General features: G+C 35.7%; 1 protein-coding gene across 2 annotated transcripts in view; it reads left to right on the top strand.

The window, feature by feature from the left end:
* The window catches only part of LOC145663899 (receptor-type tyrosine-protein phosphatase delta-like), a 212,260-nt gene that overhangs the window by 60,749 nt on the left and 131,087 nt on the right, over window positions 1–20,424 (top strand). Inside the window, exons 5-6 of one of the 2 annotated variants that reach the window (XM_081730069.1) lie at window positions 11,052–11,159; window positions 19,861–20,153. In XM_081730069.1, coding sequence (XP_081586195.1) covers window positions 11,052–11,159; window positions 19,861–20,153 — 401 coding nt within the window. The remainder of the gene's footprint in view (window positions 1–11,051; window positions 11,160–19,860; window positions 20,154–20,424) is intronic. The other variant, XM_081730070.1, reaches the window with a different exon arrangement.

The raw sequence follows: 20,424 nt of genomic DNA, 5'->3' as shown, positions 1-20,424 counted from the left end.
CAAAACTCAAAATAAAAAAAAGCCTACAAGGATATCTATATGAACAATTCCAGAGTTCTGTATGTAGTTAATAATAGCCTGTGATATATATTTAGAATTTCACTTTTCTAAGAGTAGTATGAATAAAATAAAGCCGTCTAACATGTTTAAGCGGGCTGGGGCAACTGCAGGATAGAATATGCATATCATGTAATGCCTCTGACCATTTATTTCATTATTATATTTTATTTCTCACCGTCTTACTTAGCCGACAGGACAGAAGCATAGAGGGAGAATACTAAAAATGCAATACAATCAAATAAAATAATGCCATTTAAAAGGTTAAACTTCGAAGATTGAAAATAACATTTACATACATTTCGATAGACTAATTTATTTTTATTTATTTTACAATCCAAACATATTTCACATAAAACGTTCAATTGCTATGGCCTCATCATTATCATCACCACCACCAAGAAGTAAGCCCGTCAATTAATTTACAATAATATATTTTGCTACGAAGCCAAACTGGATAGAGTGCGAAACTGTAACACGTTAATAATTTTTCAATAAACTTATTGTTTAACTCTGCGACTAGTTTAAATCAATTTTAGTCTATAAAGTGCAAAGTTTGCACAATGTAAAACTTTACAATTGCTGTTTCTACTTATACAGACAATTGCTTTTTCAAACACGAAAATTTATTTTTCACATTCCAAATTATCACTCAGCTACATTTGTTGTCCTCTTGTGATTAAATTATTTATATCTCCACTAAGCCTCTCTCTCTCGGAGTTAACGATGGGAGTGAGTGTTCTACACGGATACCCATAGTCACAGAGTAGAGGACACCGCATCCAATCTTCTTCCAACTTTCTTTTAAAGTACTCTTTTGGAAAACTGCTGTCATGCATTTTAGTGAGATACATGCAACACTGTCCATGATATCCATTCCGAAATTCCCCACTGCCTGAAAGGAATGAAAAAGATATAATTCACATTTTGGGTACAAAAGTAATATGATACATAAAATTTCATATTTTCAAAAAATTAAGTATTAGAAACTTGATTCTACTTTACATTACATTACTTGAAATTTATTCAGCAATGTATTTCAGGCATTCCCGGAGCTATTTATTAATGATTATTCTACTACTACACTGCTCACTAGAACATGGCTATAGGGGGCACGAAGGCATAGCGGTAGAGCACTTACCTCTGGTGCGTAGGGTCCTTGGTTCCATCCCCGACCAAGTAACTTTGTCGTGGAGAACATCGTGTCCGTGGATTTTCTCGGGGCACTCTCATTTCCTTCCAAGAAACGTTTCAGTGAGCGGTATAGTAGTAGAAAATGCATTGATAAACGGCCAAGAGAAGACCTATAACAGTTAGGTGTTATGAATCTCAAGTCCTGATGCAATAGGGGCATAATTTCACTATCAGGTTCAAAAATAGTGAGCCTTTTGTACAAAAGATGGCGTGAGTATCCCAAATCTCAGATTATATGAGTCTCGGCGAGTAAAGGCGGATTTTCATGTGTCCTTTACCTCCGTGAGTTGCGAGCGATTGTGCTAAACAGCCAATGAAATCACGCATCGGAGATGGCGCGCTACACTCGCGTCAGAGTAGAAATTTGTTCAATTCTGACGGAAGTAGCGCGCGTACACTATTGTATTCACTGACTAACATGGCGGAGGTAAGAACAACGTTTGAAGAACTGCTCGTAGAACAAGTAAGAGAAAACAAAATTTGGACAACCTTAAGTATCCGAAATACAAGGATTCAGTATTAAGCACAAAAACATGCCATCAAATTGCTGAAAATATTGGTATCGATGGTTAGTACTTTTATATTTGTAATTAATTAGTTGTATTACCGGGAACAATAGATAGTTCATACAATAACTGGTATGTACAAATTATCAATCCCTATATAAAATAAAAGCAATGTAATTTGAAACATGCTTTAGTATGATTTATAAATATTTTTATTTGTTTTATAAAATTTATCCGGATCGGATTTTAATTCAAAGAAACGGTTCCTGTATATTCCGTATTCTCGTCGAAGCTGGAAAATGGGGTGAACCCACCACATTTTCCTAACATACTTCTGACGGCGGCGTTTTGAAATATAATATATTCCAGCTAAAACGATAGCTCTCCTTCGGGAATCCATTATCACAAACTAAAGTCGCAAACTTTCTATTTTACGCATGCGCATTAGCTAGCGAGTAGTAATTTGGCGCAATACACGCACGGATGTATGAAAACGAAAATAATTTACGATGAATACGCTACATGTGATGCTTCCGTTCTAACGCGGGCATGAAAATCCGCCTTAAGGCTTAACATCATTCGTTAGCCGACGGTTGAAGCAAGTATATGCAAAATGTATCGATATTCTCTCATTCAGACGTAAGACATTATGTCGTGAAAATGAGTGTGCTTTCGGCAAAGCTGCATTACGATATCATTGTGATAAAGATGTAAATGCTACGCAGACCTGCGAAGAAATTAATGTTGTTTATGAACAAGATACGTTAAAAAAACAGCAAAAACACAATTCAGTCGCTTTAGGTTCCAGAAATTTTCATGTCCAGAATGCCACTCGCTGTGAGCGACCAACCACAGAAAAAACTAATGATATTTTGGGAAAAGTACAGGAATATGATCGGCATGTAAGCAGTAATGACATCACCAATAACCTAATATCCATCATCAAATAGTATTAAATCATTTGGATAAAGCTAGGTAGAAAGAGGGCTCGACGCTTGGGTGGCATATGATCTGACTCAAAGAGATATACACGATTAAATTTCTATTTGAGAATCTTACTGAAACGTAACGAATTCGAGCCATTTCTGTTACAATTGATCAAAAGTGATAAAAAGCAGATAACCTATAACACCAATATAAGAGAAAGATTGAAGTCGAAGAGACCAGAAGTTTTACAATCTGTGGCAAAGCTTACACTTCACCCCGATAGATTAAGCTGTGCGTTTGATGGAATTGAAAGAGTATCTTGCACCACGAACTGATGATGTCGGGCAGAACGATACTCGGACCTGAATTGTCGACAATTAGTGGAGTGTGCCTAGGAATTCAAATTAAACGACCGGAACTTATCAACAGAAAGAGTGTGGTAAACCAGGGTAACATCATTAGAGCGCTTACATACTTGATCTGTCAGAAACTGAGAGAACTCGGTTCAGAATATATGACCATAAGAGCAGACACAACTTGCAAACTGCTTACTGTAAGCTTGCATTGGAAATCGGTATGCTTGCATCCGGCTTGATTGGAAAGCGTGCAAGCATGCCACAAACTGGATTCCAGTAACAAAGTTATATGGGTGCAACCTTGGATTCAGTGTTCCATTCAAGGTTGACTCAAGAGTTTTACACTGGCAGCAAGCCAATAAGACAATGAACGACCAGTGATGATATGACGCTCTGCGAATGATCTAAAATATCGCATGCAAATACAACAAAAGGCAGATTTTATGAAAGCACGTGTTAATGCAGTAAGCGTAGAAAGCCAAAAGCCAAGCACGCACCAACTGGCTGAAAGCTTTCTTGCTACCGTATAACATGAATGTATCCACTGTATAGCACGGACATGGCACTATCAGACTATTGTTTTTTTCGGTATGGTTCAGTATCTGGAAAACTCTTTGAGCAGTGTTTTTAAGTTAGATTTAAAAAGAAATCTGTTGAAACCATGTGTCACAATTTTTAACCAGGAACTACAGAAGCTCTGTAGCAACGGGATTATGGTGTTACCGGAGAAATGACAAAAACCATTGACTAAACTGGTGTAAATGTGGTTTCGTAATATTTTCTAATCACAACTAACATACTCTCAATTCTACCCTACAAAGGCTCGACATTTTTAGACAACCTGATACTTGCAAACAACTTCCTTTATGTGTATGCTTACTAACATGTTTTGAGTTGGTGTCTACAGCTACTGCGTACACATTTTGCTCAGTAATGCATACCAACTGGATTACATTAGTTGCACTTAGGTTTGGACAGTTTTCTTTAGTTTTTAAAATAGTTACTTACGTGATTACTGATATATGCTTTGATATGTATTAAATTGAATAAAAACTCACTACTTCAAACATCATTTACACTTTGTTCTACATGCAGTTTGTAAGAAAAACACTTCTTTGCCAGGTGCAGAAACGAACAATCAACCAAATGTCATTTTTTTTTTTAATTACAAAAGTGGTGCGACTAATCTTTAGTGTACATTACCTAAAGTTTGTATTCGAATGCCTTATTTTATTAGTAGTTTTTTACTTTACTATGTATGCCTGAATGATGAGCTATTAGCTAACCTACTGGGTAGATGATGCTAAAAAAGTAGTCAGACATCCTTAGGGAGCGCTTTTTGCTATCAACACTTTGGCAAATTTTTACTTTGACTCCAACTGTGACTTCTGTTAAGAATTATACTATAAGTACAAGGGCCACAATGTTACTATACGATGTTAAGAATTATACTATAAGTACAAGGGCCACAATGTTACTATACGAAGTTAAGAATTATACTATAAGTACAAGGGCCACAATGTTACTAAACCTATAAGAACCGATTAAAGTCACAGTTGGAGTCAAAGTAAAGACTTGCCAACACTTTAAGGTACTCATAAACATATTGGAGTATGTAAAGAGCTTGCAGCACATTGGGTAGATTATATGACAGTGACATCACATCATTTATTTTCGTACAGATTAAGAATATGGGGTTAAATTTATATAACAGTGACTCATTTCTTCATGAGAATAGTGTCATCATGCGTTCTAAACAACTCTTTCCTTGGCGCATGCCGATACCCTACTAGGAACATGTTGAAAGGCGCCAACAAAAGTTATAAGCAATGGTGCCTTTAGAAGGAAGTCACATCGGTTAAAATTATAGTTCCATCGCTTCAATTCAACTTAACAAACTTGCCTGAAGTTTTGATTACATATACTATACAATGGTTAGTAAATTGGGTAAATTTTCTTATCTTAATTTGAAGTGATAAAAATTTAATTTTTACTGTTGTAACTTCCCTCAAGGTTCGCTACTGATTACAAGTTTTTCGCTATTTTTCTCCTAATACTTTCTACTCTTTTATTTTCTTGGCGCCTACCCACTAACTGCACACGGATTTATATACTTGCAAACTTGTTATATATTAAAAAAGACAAGTGCAAAAGCACGCACCAACCTGTGCTACGTGGCCACCACAAGCTAGCATTACATCTACTCCGAATCAGAGCAAAGCGAGCTTGAACGACCTGCTCAGGCGTCCTTATCGAACACGAACGTCAGTGATGATGGATATGCGCACAAAGGAAAACAAATGTGAAATGTAAGGGCTAACTTGTGGTACTTGTTCAATATAGGTAGCTTTGTATTATGACTCCATAGTATTCAACTACATTTTTTACGCTGTTTCTATCTCTACTGACGACTTACATGTTTTCTATTTACACTTAATGTTTCTCTTCCTTTATGAATTATCACATTCTACTTTTCATTTTCAAAATTGGTCCCGTATTCTTAATCTGCACTCTCATTTCTACCTAAATTTATTTAGCTCGGTTACAGATTTTAAAGTGATATTTCTTTTTTTACCTTTGATATTTTCTATTGGCATAGATTTACCTCTTAATTGATATATTTCATGTTTGACATGTTACTGTAGTCATTTTCACAAACATATCTTTTCTTTAAAGTTTATACATACTTAGCTGCCTAATCCAGGGAAAAATCAGAAATAATATGATTCCAAACTTATTTTCATTGATAAACAGTAGTATTGGTTTAACATTGAATGCAAGTTTCTGCCTAAACAATATTGTAAATATTAATATATTAAGAAAATAGCCATAACACTCACCTGGTATTTATCAGAACTCTAGAATGACAGTCAGCTGCATTTCAAATCTTGTACTCAATCGATGTACTAAAAAATGAACATTCTCGATGTTACATATCTTCTAGATATTTCATCCACTTGTTGAATAAAATATTCAAAATTATTATAAAATAGATCTTTTGCACCAAGCATATCCATCTTCTATAACAAAACAGACTGCTACGGGCTACCAAGGGGTGCTTTGAAGCTCCCGTAGCCTTTCCCTTGACTTACGGGGAGGTTGCGGGCTAGTTTGACCCTGTGGGAGAACTCTGCAACGCAAATTATCAAGTGTTGCGTACGTGGCCCTTAAGTAGCCCGCAGAATAACTATGCATATGGCCCTTAGTTCATTACAAGAAAATACAATATTTGGGAATCTGGATCTTGTAATGGCGTATAATCAGATCTTGTTGGGAGAAAGTTCAAAACCCTATACAGCTTTCTCATTTGAAGGACAATTGTACAAATATAATCGAGTTGTTTTTGGGTTAATTAATAGTAGTGCTGCCTTCGCATCTGGTTTAAATAAAGTAATATTACAAGATCTTCGTGCAAATGTGATTTTCTATGCCGATGATATTTTAATCACGGGGAAAACTCCTAAAGATTATTTAGAAAACTTGGATGAAATTTTGGAGCGTTTGGCGAAAGCAGGCTTAACCGTAAATATAGAAAAATCTAATTTTTTTTAGGGAATCCATTGAATTCTTAGGTTATTTTATAGATGCTCAAGGAATGTGTTTCAGTGAATCCAAAATACAGGCTATAAAAGATCTACCCGCTCCTACTAATTTAAAAGAAACCCGTCAAGTATTGGGATGGTTTAATTGGTTTCGAAATGCAATACCTCGATTTGCAGAAATCACTCAACTCCTATGTTCAATAGCTAAGAAGGGAATCCCGTGACAATGGGGTACTTTACAAGAACATAGTTTTAATAAATTGAAAATGTGTATTATGTAAAACATTCGTCTAAATCATCCTCGATATGATCGTTCCTGTTATGTGCAATGTGATGGTTCATTATCCGGAATTTCTGGCGTATTATGGCAACCAAACCCTACAACAGATGAGCCAGCTGTTATTCACTGTGTTAGTCGAACATTGAAGAATGCAGAGAAGGGATATACGATTACAGAAATGGAATTACTTGCTGTACGCTTCGCACTTCAGAAATTCGCTCCATACATCAATGGATGTCATTTTACAGTTATAACGGATCATAATTCGTTACGTAATTTAAAAAAGGTACAAGGATATAATATCCGATTATTAAGATGGTCCTTAGAACTTCAATCCTTTGATTTTGATATACAACACATCAAAGGAGTCGACAATGTTCCAGTGGATACATTATCGAGACTGCTTCCAGATGATAATAATTGAATATTATCAATAAATGCCTTCAAAATTTTACAGAATGAGATAGCCAAAATATCTATTGAGGAATTGAAAGAACACCAAAAGAATTATGAAGATTATTCCAAAATTATGAATCATTTAACTTCTTGCCCTCAGGATTGTGATTCTCCTCGTAATTGTAATTCTTTGTACCAAATATCTAATGGTGTACTTTTGATTTAAGATTTTAAATTTCAAAATCGAAAAAAGATTTGCATTCCCCCAACATTGATACCACGTATATTAAAAGCATATCATGACGATTTTGGTCATTTTGGATATTTGAAAGTATATTCATTGATTAGTATATCCTTTTATTAGAAATCACTTAGGACGCAAATCAAAAGTTATATCAATGATTGCGAGGAGTGTATGAAAATTAAGCATAATTATCAGTCTATATACAAACCTATGATGTCGATACTACCTTAAAAACCTGACTCTTTTATTTCTGTAGACTTATATGGACCTCTTCCTGGAGCAGCTACATGTGAAACTTTTCTCTTTACAGTTATGGATATCTTTACTAGATATTTACTGGCATATCCTCTGCGCACAGCAACTTCTTCGCCAATTGTGAATCGAATTCTAAATGTATACATACCACATTGTGGTCCAATTGAACATATCCTTTGTAACAATGGTGGATAGTTTCGTAGTAATGTATTTATTCGTGCGATGAATAATGCTAATATTAAGTTGCATTTTGTTACTCCATACCATAGAAGTAGTTCTATTGTTGAAAATGTACATCGAAATCTTGGTGTGTTATTTAGACACTGTTGTAACAAACACAACGATTGGATTAAGTGTCACAGAAATTACTTACTTTTTAAATTATTCAGTTTCGGATACATTGGGTGACGTTCCGGCGAATATTTATAATGGAACGGACTGCATAAAGACAATAGAACAACATTTTGGCATGAAACTTAGTGAAATTGATGAAATGGATTATTCACATCTTGTAAGTATGGTACGTCTTCGTAAGACACAAAAATTTCTGCGAAATCAGAATATAGAACATCAACAGTCAGGTAAATCTAGAATTCAAACAAATGATCTAGTTTTTGTGAGATTACATCCTCAAAGTGATGCGTCATTAAAAAGGATTTATAAGTTTTGCGATTTATATGCGGGACTTTACTTGTGTATCAAACAAATCAACCCTAAAGTTTTTGAATTAATGGATGTGAAAACTGGTAAACTTTTGGGTTTACGTATCAAAAATTTGGCGTCCGTCAAAAAATACTAAAAATAAATGGACAGTTAGTTAAGACATTAGTTCCTTTAGAAGTTTTATCTAAGATTAACATAGATAACATTGAATTTTCAGATTCATTCTTAATATAATAATTTCTTTAGTTGTATTATTTCTTGTTATGGCATTGATTATTTATTTCATTTAGTGTATTGTTATAATTCCTTTGTAATTTGTACTTCTGAATTCTCTGCAATTTACATCTATGCATTGATACAAATATTGCTTATTATTATTGTAGTTTTGCCCAAATAAAAAAATGTTATATAGTATGTCAACATATAGTGAGTTGATTGGTCGATGAGCTCCCATAATATTGAATTAAAGAATATACCTTAGAACCTGAATAATTAAATAAGTTATTCGCTTTTGAATACGACCTCTTTGTTGGTAAGTTTATTGAAATAAAATGGAATTAATTGTTAAATGAATATAAGAATGAAATAAAATGAAATTAAAATATATATGTATTATAGTATATTTGAAAGCTATTCGGAAAGTAATGTAACCTTATATGTAAAGATAGGTAACGGTCCAGGATTCTTTCTTAAATTGTAACCAAGAAGTCATTGTCTGGGAGCCATAAATGCAATGATATTGTATATTCATTTTGCGAATTTCTTCTATTTTTAACTCTTGGTTTTGGGCAACGGTGCTTAAATGTACACAGTCTGTCATGTAGAAGAAGAAGAAGAAGAAAAGAAAATAGTGTTGTTGATCTAAATAGGATGAAATAAGATTTAATCTCAATAGTTGAAATATATGTTGGTTTTATAGGTATAATCTGCGTTTATAGTTATCATAACAGCAGATAATCGTTTATTTAAATGTTGCTATGACAACCGAGAAGAAAAATTATTATTAATGAAGTTAAGTGAAAAGGAATAAAAGGTAATAATCACACAAGGTGACGTTCTTATTTAATGTATTTTGACCGTGTTGACGTGTCTAAAAATTACACGAACTGTGAGCTGGAACGTAACATATAAATATAACGTTACACGTTCAACCAAATTCCAGATGTGATCGATTGGGTTCAGATCCGTCGAGTTGAGGGGCCAGCACATCACTTGTAACTTGTCCCTGTGTTCCTCGAACCACTCCATCACACTCCTGGCCTTGTGACATGGTGCATTTTATCAAAAAATGCCACTACCGTTTGGAAACCAAGTCGTCATGAAGGTGTGTATGTCTGCAAGCAGTGTGCGATACACCTCGACCGTCATAGTACCTTGCTCGAGCTCCACTAGACACATGCATGCTCACATGAATGTTCCCCACAGCATACTAAACCGCTGCCAACTTGTCTCAGTCCCGCAGTACAGGTATCAAGGGAGCTGTTTACTTGGAACACGACGGATTCGCACCCTCCCATCGTTATGATGAAGAATATATCGGGATTCATGAGACAATGCAGCACTTTGCCACTGTGCCAAGGTCCAGCGGCGATTGTCACGTGTTGATTTCAGTCGTAATTGCCGATGTCATAGTGTTAACTTTCGCACTTGAATGGGTCAACGGCTGCGGAGGCCCATCGTTATGACTGCTCGGTATACTGTGTGTTCAGACACACTTGTACTTTGCCCAGCATTAAAATCTGATGTTAGTTCAGACTGATGTCCGACATCTGTAATGAGGTGCGGAGCGCCCGACCCCTCGACGTTTGGACGTCGTTTTCTCTTGGTTTCGCCACTTGTTGAAGACACTCACCACAGCACTTCTCGAACACCCAACAAATCCTGCAGTTTCCGAAATTCTCGTGCCAAGTGTTTCTGAGTGAATACTTTCTGCAAAATAATATTAAAAATTATAGAAAATTTTCGAGACGAGTCGAGATTTTTACGATCAGTCTCGACTCGAAAATTCGAGTCGATAAATACGTTTATCTCGACTCGTCTCGAATTTTACAGTATGTTTAGACTCGAATTCGAGTCGAGATTCGAGACTTGTCTCGGCTCGTGCGCATCCCTACTTCTTTCATTTTCCAATGGCTTTCCAACGATATGCTACTTGACTCCATTACCATTTGCAATTTTTTGAGATTAACCCCGCGTGGGACCATGCGGGTGGCCCTGGGACAACACTTTTTGCCTTGATACGTTGTACATTTAAAATGATCAAACACGCGTTTTCCCGTTTTGGCATACGTCTCACCGTTTGCGATTTCTAAGGATGGCAATGGATTTTTTGGACACTCTATATATTCATATAACTCTCACAGTATATGCATTCGGAATAAATTTATTACAGTTTCGCTATAGGCGTCATTAGTGCTTTCGATTAGTGTACAAACCATCTTCCACTTCGATATATAATCTCCCTGTCTTCCCGTATAAGAGGGATAGTATTAATGATAGCAGAAGATCAACGGCATTTCCACTGTTTATTTCATTAGATGATGCATTTACTATTTATTGACCATTATTTATTGAAGATTCTAATTTTCGTACTATGCTCTATGTATTAATGCATTTTTTACTTTCTTATAGATCCAAATGTTGGTATAGATCAGATAAATCTAAATCTAAATTCTGATACGACTTGGATAACTAACAACTGGTCAGTTACGAATATATCAGAAGATGCATATCTTTTAGGTAAGAATCTTTAAGCAGCTATTACGTTAGTTAGTTTATACTTTACCATCTTTTCACAGAATTGACTTGACGCTAGAAAATGGACCTTAATTGCGAAGAATTGCTTATAGATTAGTTTCAGTCATTTCAATCTTAAATCTAGTATACAAGGTGTTTCAAAACAACACCGCATCCCTACAACGTTTGGGAGGCGATTCCTTATATCAAGATAAGACAAAAATTATAGACCAACCTGGGTGCACAAATATTTCCTTTCGGAGTTATAGAGTGCCAAAAACACGAAAAAAAAGAACTTTAAAGGTCCATAGTTCCGAAATTAGTTTTGGAGCTATGGACCTTTAAAGTTCTTTCTTTTTCATGTTTTTGGCACTCTATTGTGTTGACTATTGTTAACATCTTTTAACAATCTGTGAAATATTAAAATTTTTATTGTATTAAAATTAAAGTATCAAAAACTTTTGATTAAGCATGTACAAGAACTACACATATAGTTATTGTTGGAATATAGAGAAACTTTCAAATACAAAAACAACTTTAAAATAGACTACAAGGATGTATGACGTCCTAGTTGTTTTTGTATTATAAGCCAGTGAAAGTACTTCACAATTCATATAAATACTTCCAAAAATTTTACTGTCAAAGAAGAAAGAAGACGGGAAGGATTACTGGCTGACGTCTATATTCATCGAGATATGAGAATGCATTTCATACGAGTACTTTCATGTAAGTTAACCTTTTTAATTTGTTGAATTTTGTCTTGCATTGAGAATGTATTTAAATTGTTCTCATGGAGGTCTCCTGCTAGGCCTATTAAATTACCAGATCCTTCAGATCTCGGTACAGTAAATCTTAACTTGTCTTGAAGATAGCAGATATCTTTAGTGCACTAAATTATCAATTATTAGAATTATTTATTTTGAACATGTGTGCAACGTTTGTAAGATGTTTTGTTAATAATCTGATTTGTTATCTAATAAACTTACATCAAACTGAATTTCATTTCAAGACATTTGAAACCTAAATCAATAATCTAAAAAGAAAACCACTATACTACCCAATTAAGATTATTACTTATCTGTAAATCAATACAATATGCATCATTAAATTGATCCTTAAATATCAGTAAATCGATACACTATAACTCCGAAAGGAAGTATTTGTGCACCCAGCTTGGTCTATAATTTTTGTCTTATCTTGATGTAAGGAATCACCTCACAAACGTTGTCGAAGTTGTTTTAAAACACCCCATATAAAAGCGAGTATGTGTTTCTGTCTGGTACCATCAATTGAAACGACATTTGACATGATTATCTACCTTAGTCTTCCAAAAATCATAAGCTAGACTAGATAAATTGATTAAAATATGTTTTATGGGAAACGTTGAGTATCTCACGAACTCGTCAAGTTAGGAAGATGAAACTTGGTGTATAAACTCCTCGTTAGACTTAGAAATAAGTAAATACACTCATGTCCCATTGTTTCTTAAAATTTCCGTTTTAATGGAGCGAAAGGGGGTATCTATCTATATATAAAAAATGTACTGCGCATATGTGGGTACGTTACAACTTAACTCTGGAACTTAATTAGAAGGTGCAAAGGGAAACACGTGTAAAAATAATTAAAAATCTATATTAGTGTTGGCTCCATAGGTTTGTGGGTCGTTGAGATGATTGGTGACACACTCAATGACATTTAAGCCCAAGTTTAGGCAAGAAGAAATATCTTAGCCGTCCTGGGAATTGACATCCTTGTTTATTTCACTAATTTATTATTTTTTTAATTAACTGAAGGTGGTGCTCTTTGTTATTAATTTCACTCACAAGGGACGTATGCGAACCGTGACAGTTACGTAGATATTAATGAAAATTGATACGTTGATTAATTGTGGGTTACTAATCATCATGGTGATAGTCACTCGGTTTACTGCTTTGTTTACTGCTACGTGTAATACATATATCAAACAGTAACCGGGTGAGGCTGTCCGAGTACAGTGGCGTAGCAGCTGCCCCCGCAACCCCCGCAGTGGGGGGAAGCCAAACTCTTGCGATGAATAAAGTTTTAAAGAAGTAGAACTTCAACCTTACTTCTGTCGGCTTTACAAGTGGGGCCCCTTCTCTATACTTTGCGGGGTGGCCCGCAAAAGTGTGCTACGCCACTGGCCGAGTAATACCCCAAAAAACGCCGGAGAAAGGCAGAAAATGAAAAATGTGTACAGGTAACCTGATACCTACGGAGAGGGACACATGACCAAGAATACAGCAGTAGTATCACACAAGCAGTGTTGCCATCCCAACACAAACTTATAGTTTTTCAAATAAAATGTATACCACGTTATGGCGTTAAAACAATTGTCATAAAATCTGAAAGAAAATAAACAAAAGGAAGGTATTAGTATTGCCAAATAAGGGAGATGTGAGGCTCTACAGTTGAAAATTTATGGGGTTCGTACAATGAAACGAACAAATGTACAACAACAATAAGATTGCAGAAGGAACAAGCGTACAGAAGGGAGTAAGCCAGAGCATGCATATCATTCGGTGACTAACGAGCTTGATACGTCATACCGAGTGTGCGACTATTACAAGAAATATACCTATTTTTCCATATTATCTATGGCTTTTCTCTTGTATGTATTTGTGTATTATGTTAACAAATTTTGCGCCTGCACATTACTGGTTACCTGAATGCAGTGTGTTTGGTCTTCATCGTTGTCTCACATGCTGGCGTTTCCTATACTCTCGACTAACACCTATCACAGTTCATTAATATTTTCGAATCGATTCTGACTTACTTTCTTGTCACGTGTTTCTTACCTTTCGATCCATGGCTTTTCTGTACTTTTTTCAGGCGCAACAATGTCGTTTCTGCCCTTTCGAAAGCATGCAGGATTTTATGCAGTGTTGCAACCCCAACACAGTTCGTTTTATAGCTCTCGGAAACGATTCGAGATATCGATTGCACACAAACGCCGTTAGAAATGCTGAGCTACAGTAAGACTTGATGTTCATATTTCCGCATTATGTAACATGGGATTTCTTCTTTTTTCTACGGCAACTCTAATATGTGCCATTTTTAGGTTAATCCTGTATCAAGGCCGTTAGTCACTGGATTCTCTGCATGCTGTAGTTTACTCCCTATAGTGCATTTGCTGCTTCTGCAGTCTTGTTGTTGTTGTACATTTATTCGTTTCTCTTGACGGACCCGTAATTTGATTATTTCGTTTCCCACCTTTTGCTTATTTCATTTCACGTTTTAGGCCAAATGTTTAATGGCATAAAATGGTATACGTTCTATTTCAAAAACTATAAGTTTTTATTGGTATGGCAACACTGCTTATGTGAAAGTATTGCCATGTTCTTGGTCACGTGTCCACCTCCCGTAGGTATCAAGTTGCCTGAATATATTTTTCATTTTCTAGCTTTTCCCGTCGTTTTGGGCTATAACTCAGCACAGCCGCACCCGGTCACTGCTTAATATATGTATTATACGTAGCTGTTAAACAAAGCATGTCTTCACCGAGTGACTATCACCACGATGATTGGCCATCCACAGTTAGTCAGCGTACCAATTTTCATAAATATCTAACTGTAACGGTTCGCATACATTCCTTGTCAGTGTTGCCCGGGAAGGCGTTTCTCTTCGCTATTTATTTCACTCATTCCTTGCTTTTCAAAGGGGTAAAGCAAAAGGCGTTGATCTTTATTATTCACTTTACTTGGTGTTGCCCGGAAATCAACAGGACTAACCCTCTTCGTTACCGATTTCACTCTTTTTTAAAATATTTTCAAGTGGGAAACACCAAAGACATTACTCTTACAAGCGAAGGGTGTGATGTCACTCAGAGATAATTGCACCAAATTCAGTGTAGGAGTAGATAACGGGAATAGCATTCGTTTCGCAGACGTTCGGAATCACAAATAATGGGCCCTACAGTTCTGAAGAAATATGATCTGTCAATCAGATATTGATGGGACGGAGCCTTTGCTCGCTGTTGCGGCCAATGCAGAAGAAGTTTTAAAAAGCAGAATGAAAACAGAAAAGATGAGCTGAACAGAAAATGCACCAATGTTCGCCCTCAGTCACACCAGCCGAATGCTTGTATACTAAATCTATCAAGTGCGCTTACCATTACCCACCTTATCTCTTGTCCATCAGGATGCATCACTAGTTAGGCCAATGAGATAATATTAAGAAAATACAAACAAATCGATGTCGAAGACGAAACTCGAATCTGCGACTTGTATTTTCTGAACTGGTCTATGGAACGTTGAGGCTTACTCAGCCATCAAGGTGCTAATTGATTTGTAGTAAGGAGGCATAAACAGATCTGGAAGACCAGACCAGTTTGTTATGTCAAACTTTCACTACGCGTGCTGTGGAACTATTGCATTATAAACAAACCAGTTCAGAGAAAACTATTGGTGCTTAAGTGAATATTTGTGTGCAAGGCCAGAACATGCGACACCGGGTTACATCAACTGCTGTAGGAGATAAAGAGGGAAACGTAGTGCTTTGGGACGTCGAAGACCATGAGTCAATCGAACATAGTACGTGTATGTGGAACACTGTGAGAATCTGTGTCCAAATGGGCAGTTGAAGTGTAAATGATATCAAGGGAAAATAGGGTAGTTAAAACATACTAACATTTCCGAACAATTAGAAGAAATTACTAAAGTAATGAGTTTTAGCATGTATATTGAATACCATTAGCAAAGTAATTTGTCACAATTACAATAATTTCCAAGCTAGAGAACTAAGATGGTGCCCTAAAGGGCCGATTTTATATTTCAAAAATATGCCCAGCCCAGCTGGAGCTACACGGTTAAAAAAAAATCATTGGCCGCTTTATACGGTGCATTCATTGGCGACCAGAAAGCCAATGATTCACGTAATTTGTTTACAAAAGTTGAGAAAAATTCCTCAATTTTGCACATTTTTATGTCAACTTTCCTAAAACAGTATGGTGAATTATTGGTGTGCTTGGTTACCAGCAATTTAGTATCCTGAAATTCGCCTGGTGGGACTGAGGGCGGACATAGGTGCATTTTCTGTTCAGCTCATCTTTTCTGTTTTCATTCTACTTTATTTAACGTGTTCAGCATTGGCTGCAACAGGGAGCAAAGGCTTCGTCCCATCAATATCTGATTGACAAATCATATTCCTCTAGAACTGTAAGGCCCATTATTTCTGATTCCGATCGTCTACGAAACGAATGTTTTCACATGTACACTCATGTCCAAAATTGTTGTCGCATATCTATAAATATGTTGTTGTAGGAATATAATTTGATAACGAATTCGCCCGGTATTTCTTATAATGTTAGTATGTGTATAATCGGCAAAGACATGTATGTGGCAAATTTCATGTCAAAAGAGCAGTAAACAATAAAACGAAAATAACACCTTCTTGTCCATTTAACAAAATTTTGTCTTACTCATTGTTATTTTCGTATTTATAATTCTTTTCCCACGAAATTTACCACAAATATACATTTCCCGATTATACACATAGTATCAGTATTAAAAGTACCCTGCAAAATCATCAAATTATATTCTTACAAGAAGACAGTTATAGATATGCGACAATCATTTTGGACATGAGTGTACTTTTCTATTTTCATTACCTATTCCACCAAATTTGGTGCTGACAAGGGAAGTTATCCAACTCCTCGACGAATATCGCATTGAAACTTGCACAAATGGAAGGACATGTTGAAAGATGGAAATATGCTTAGTCCTACGATTCGCAACATCGTCGAACAGGAAATAGCATTATCATTCCCCCATAGTCCCTGAAAGTTATGTACTCTGGTCATACATGGCAGAATACACTGGAACTCTTTTCTCACGAAGACAAATGTTGCAAACTCAAGATGATAAGAGTTGGTGGTAATTGGGGTCTCGAGGGAACGATCCAGGGGCTATGGGGGAACGTTCATTCTATTTCCTGTTCGACGATGTTGCGAATCGTAGGAGTATGCATATTTCCATCTTTCAACATGTCCTTCCATTTGTGCAAGTTTCAATGCGATACTCGTCGAGGAGTTGGATAGCTTCCCTTGTGAGTGATATCACACCTTTCCCTCGTTAGCTATTAATTTCACTTGACGTTGCCCAAGAATTGACAGGGACTACGCCGGGGTGTTGTTATTCATTATTTATTTCACTCAATTGTTTATTTCCAAAGGGTAAGGCGTTGATCTTCTTTACTCGTGTTACTTGGCGTTACCCAGGAATTGAAATTGGCAAAGTATTCAACGTCTCTTATTATTATTTATTTCACACATTTTTTGTGTGCACGAAGGCGTGGGGACGGCAGATTTAAAGGGGTTGCTCCTTAATGCATATATTTATTCAACACATTCTTTTAATTTTAATGATTTGAAGACGAAGGCATAAGGGAGTGAAGGTGTGGATAGGATGAGATTGATATTACGGATTTTTACCCTATATTTCAATTTAAATGCGTATCGTACAAGGATAAGCGATTCACATACTTCCCATAAATGTGTTGCATAAAGGCATTCCTGCTACCCTTATTCTTCTCATGCATGTCAATTTACCTGAGAATCGACAGGGGCAACAACACCAAAGGCTCTTCGTCATGTATTTCACTTATATCTTTACTTTCAACGACGTCATTGGCGAAAGTATGGGAGAGTGAGGACTGAGGATAAGAACGAAGTGACATTACAGATTTTTATCTTACACTTTCATTAAAAGACGTATCCCAAAGTAGTGAGAGGTTCACAAACTTCCAATAAATCTGTTCTACCCTTGCGAAGGCGGGACATTTCAGCTAGCGTATGATATAAAAGCGAATGTGGGCCTCTTTGATAGCATCATACAATAACTACTGTAACAAATTCCAATTATACTTGCCTTGATTATCAACTGTAGCTTCCCTCAAAATCATAAAATATTAAATTCATTAAAGTACATGTCCTAAGGGGGAAAACGGAGGACTATGATTTACACGAGAAATTGAGTATCCCACGAGTCCGTCAAGTTAGGAAGATGAAACTGTGTGTATGATATCCTCATTAGCCATAAACGGACCCATGTCCAAGTGTTTCTGAAAATTTTTGTTGTAAGGCGGGAAATAGAGACATTTATCTACAGAAAATATACATACGTATATGTGTATATTAAGTCATAGCTTTGGAATACTTGGAGCCATTTGAACCAAACTTCCTGTGGGGTTAAAACACACTCAGCATTCTTAGGGGGTTATGAAGAGAAACATATACAAATATATTCGAAAATGACAAATATTAGTGATGAATTCATGGTTTCTGGAGTCGCCGAGATGATTGGTGATACTTCAGATGATATTTAAGCAAGATAGTCTAGAGGTTGTTAAGAGGGTATGTGTAAAAATAATCGTAAATGACTAATATTAGTGATGAGGTAACGCTTAAGGGATCTCTTCGTTATTTATTTCACTAATTCCTTCATTCCACTCGATGTTGCCCAAAAGTGATCATTGGCAACACCTTCGGCGTTGCTCTCTGTCATTTATTTAACTCGTTCCTTTTCTCGTAACAAAGGCTTAGGGATGGTAATGCCGAAGCCTTTGGTCTTGGATATTTATTTCACTGACGTCTTTACTTTGAATGAAGGTTTGGTGACAGCAACGCTGAAGGCATCGAGAGTGAGGGACGAGGAAGGGGTATAGTGGTATAAATCTGTTCTATCCTTGCGAAGACGAGGTATTTCAGCTAGTAATAAATAATTTAAAACTAATATTACTGCTTGCTTTTAATCGTTCAGAAAAACAATTTATTAATAGAATACATTGATCGTCTTACATTTGTTTATTATGGGAACAAGCGAACAGAAGACATTCGAAATTATAACTGCATAAAATGAGAAATCTGTTTTCTTAAATAATTTCAACTAGATTATTTACGGCAGTCACTATCGAGAATAAAAGGTAAAGAGGTTACTCAGGGATAAGCTTTAATTCTACGGAGAAATAGGCTATTAAAATTGTAAAGTTCTTTGAATATCATAAAACCAATTCTAACAAAACACAAACCGTCTTATGCAGAGTCGTTTTGACGTATGATTAGTATCATACTAAAGGCCTGACTACTGCAGGAAACATATGTTAGTCGAACTCTTCAGTATGACACTAATCACGCATCAGAACGACTCTGCATAAGGCCCAAAGAATCCTGTACTTGTGTTAAAGCGAAAAAAGAAATGTATTACGAACTTATGTGGTCTTTGTAAACAAAAGTGCGCGAGATAAATATTAAATATGAAAAAATAATTAATACATAAATATTTAATATTAATATATAAATATTTTCTATTCATTGGACCAGTTATCTTTCCTGGCCCATAGATAACTGAATTTGGATAAAATAGAATGATTCTTACTTAGTCCACTGTCTAGAACTGATCTTTGATATCTTGAAAGATTAATTAACGGCAGATATATACTTTTAATAGTGTGTAAGTAAGTAAGTAATAGTACATTCGAATCTAGTGGAAGGCAATAGATTCAAAGTCATGTGAGTTGTTGAATGAGAACGTACTTTCCGTGAGTTTGTCTTGAGAGATATTTCGTTTCAATATTTATTTACTTGCATTTACCTTTTAGGCTAATTGGCATATACGTGGAAAGTTAGATTAAAGATATCCCTTCAGCTATATTACAAAATATTCATATTTTCTAAATAACTTAATTTCAGAAAATATGTTTATTGAGGTGACCGAGAATAATGAAACTTCATGGAAGACTTTTGATGGCCACATGTCTTTGAAGTTCAAGACTTTTTCCAGCAGGGGTTACATAAAAATCTATTTAGCTGAAGAAAAGAGGAAATGGAGCACTAATCTGTACTACATTGTATTAGCTGCACGTTCTGAAGCTTATTTGTACAAATGTACGGATAATACACGTGAACATTCAATATATGGCTACTCAATAGTAAACTTTGGTATCTCGGATAGAAGAGAATGTCTCATTTTGCAGACATTTCGGGTAAGTGTGTACAGGTTTACAACAAACTATTCTACTATATATATATATATATATATATATATATATATATATATATATATATATATATATATATATATATGAAAACATTTACGATCACTCCAATCACAATCATTTCAAGGATGCAAGCTGTTTTATATAAGTTATTAGGACGTAAAATCGAATGTGTTATATTTAGAAATACTTTTATATATTGCAAGACCTGTAACGCCCAAATATTCACCGCAAACGCATAGTCGTACCGAAATAAACA

The sequence above is a fragment of the Thermobia domestica genome, chromosome 11 (assembly GCF_964235325.1).
Source record: "Thermobia domestica chromosome 11, izTheDome1.hap1.1, whole genome shotgun sequence".
NCBI classification, from domain to species: domain Eukaryota; kingdom Metazoa; phylum Arthropoda; class Insecta; order Zygentoma; family Lepismatidae; genus Thermobia; species Thermobia domestica.
Note: the sequence above shows the minus strand (reverse complement) of the source record. Positions and strands in the feature narration are given on the sequence as shown.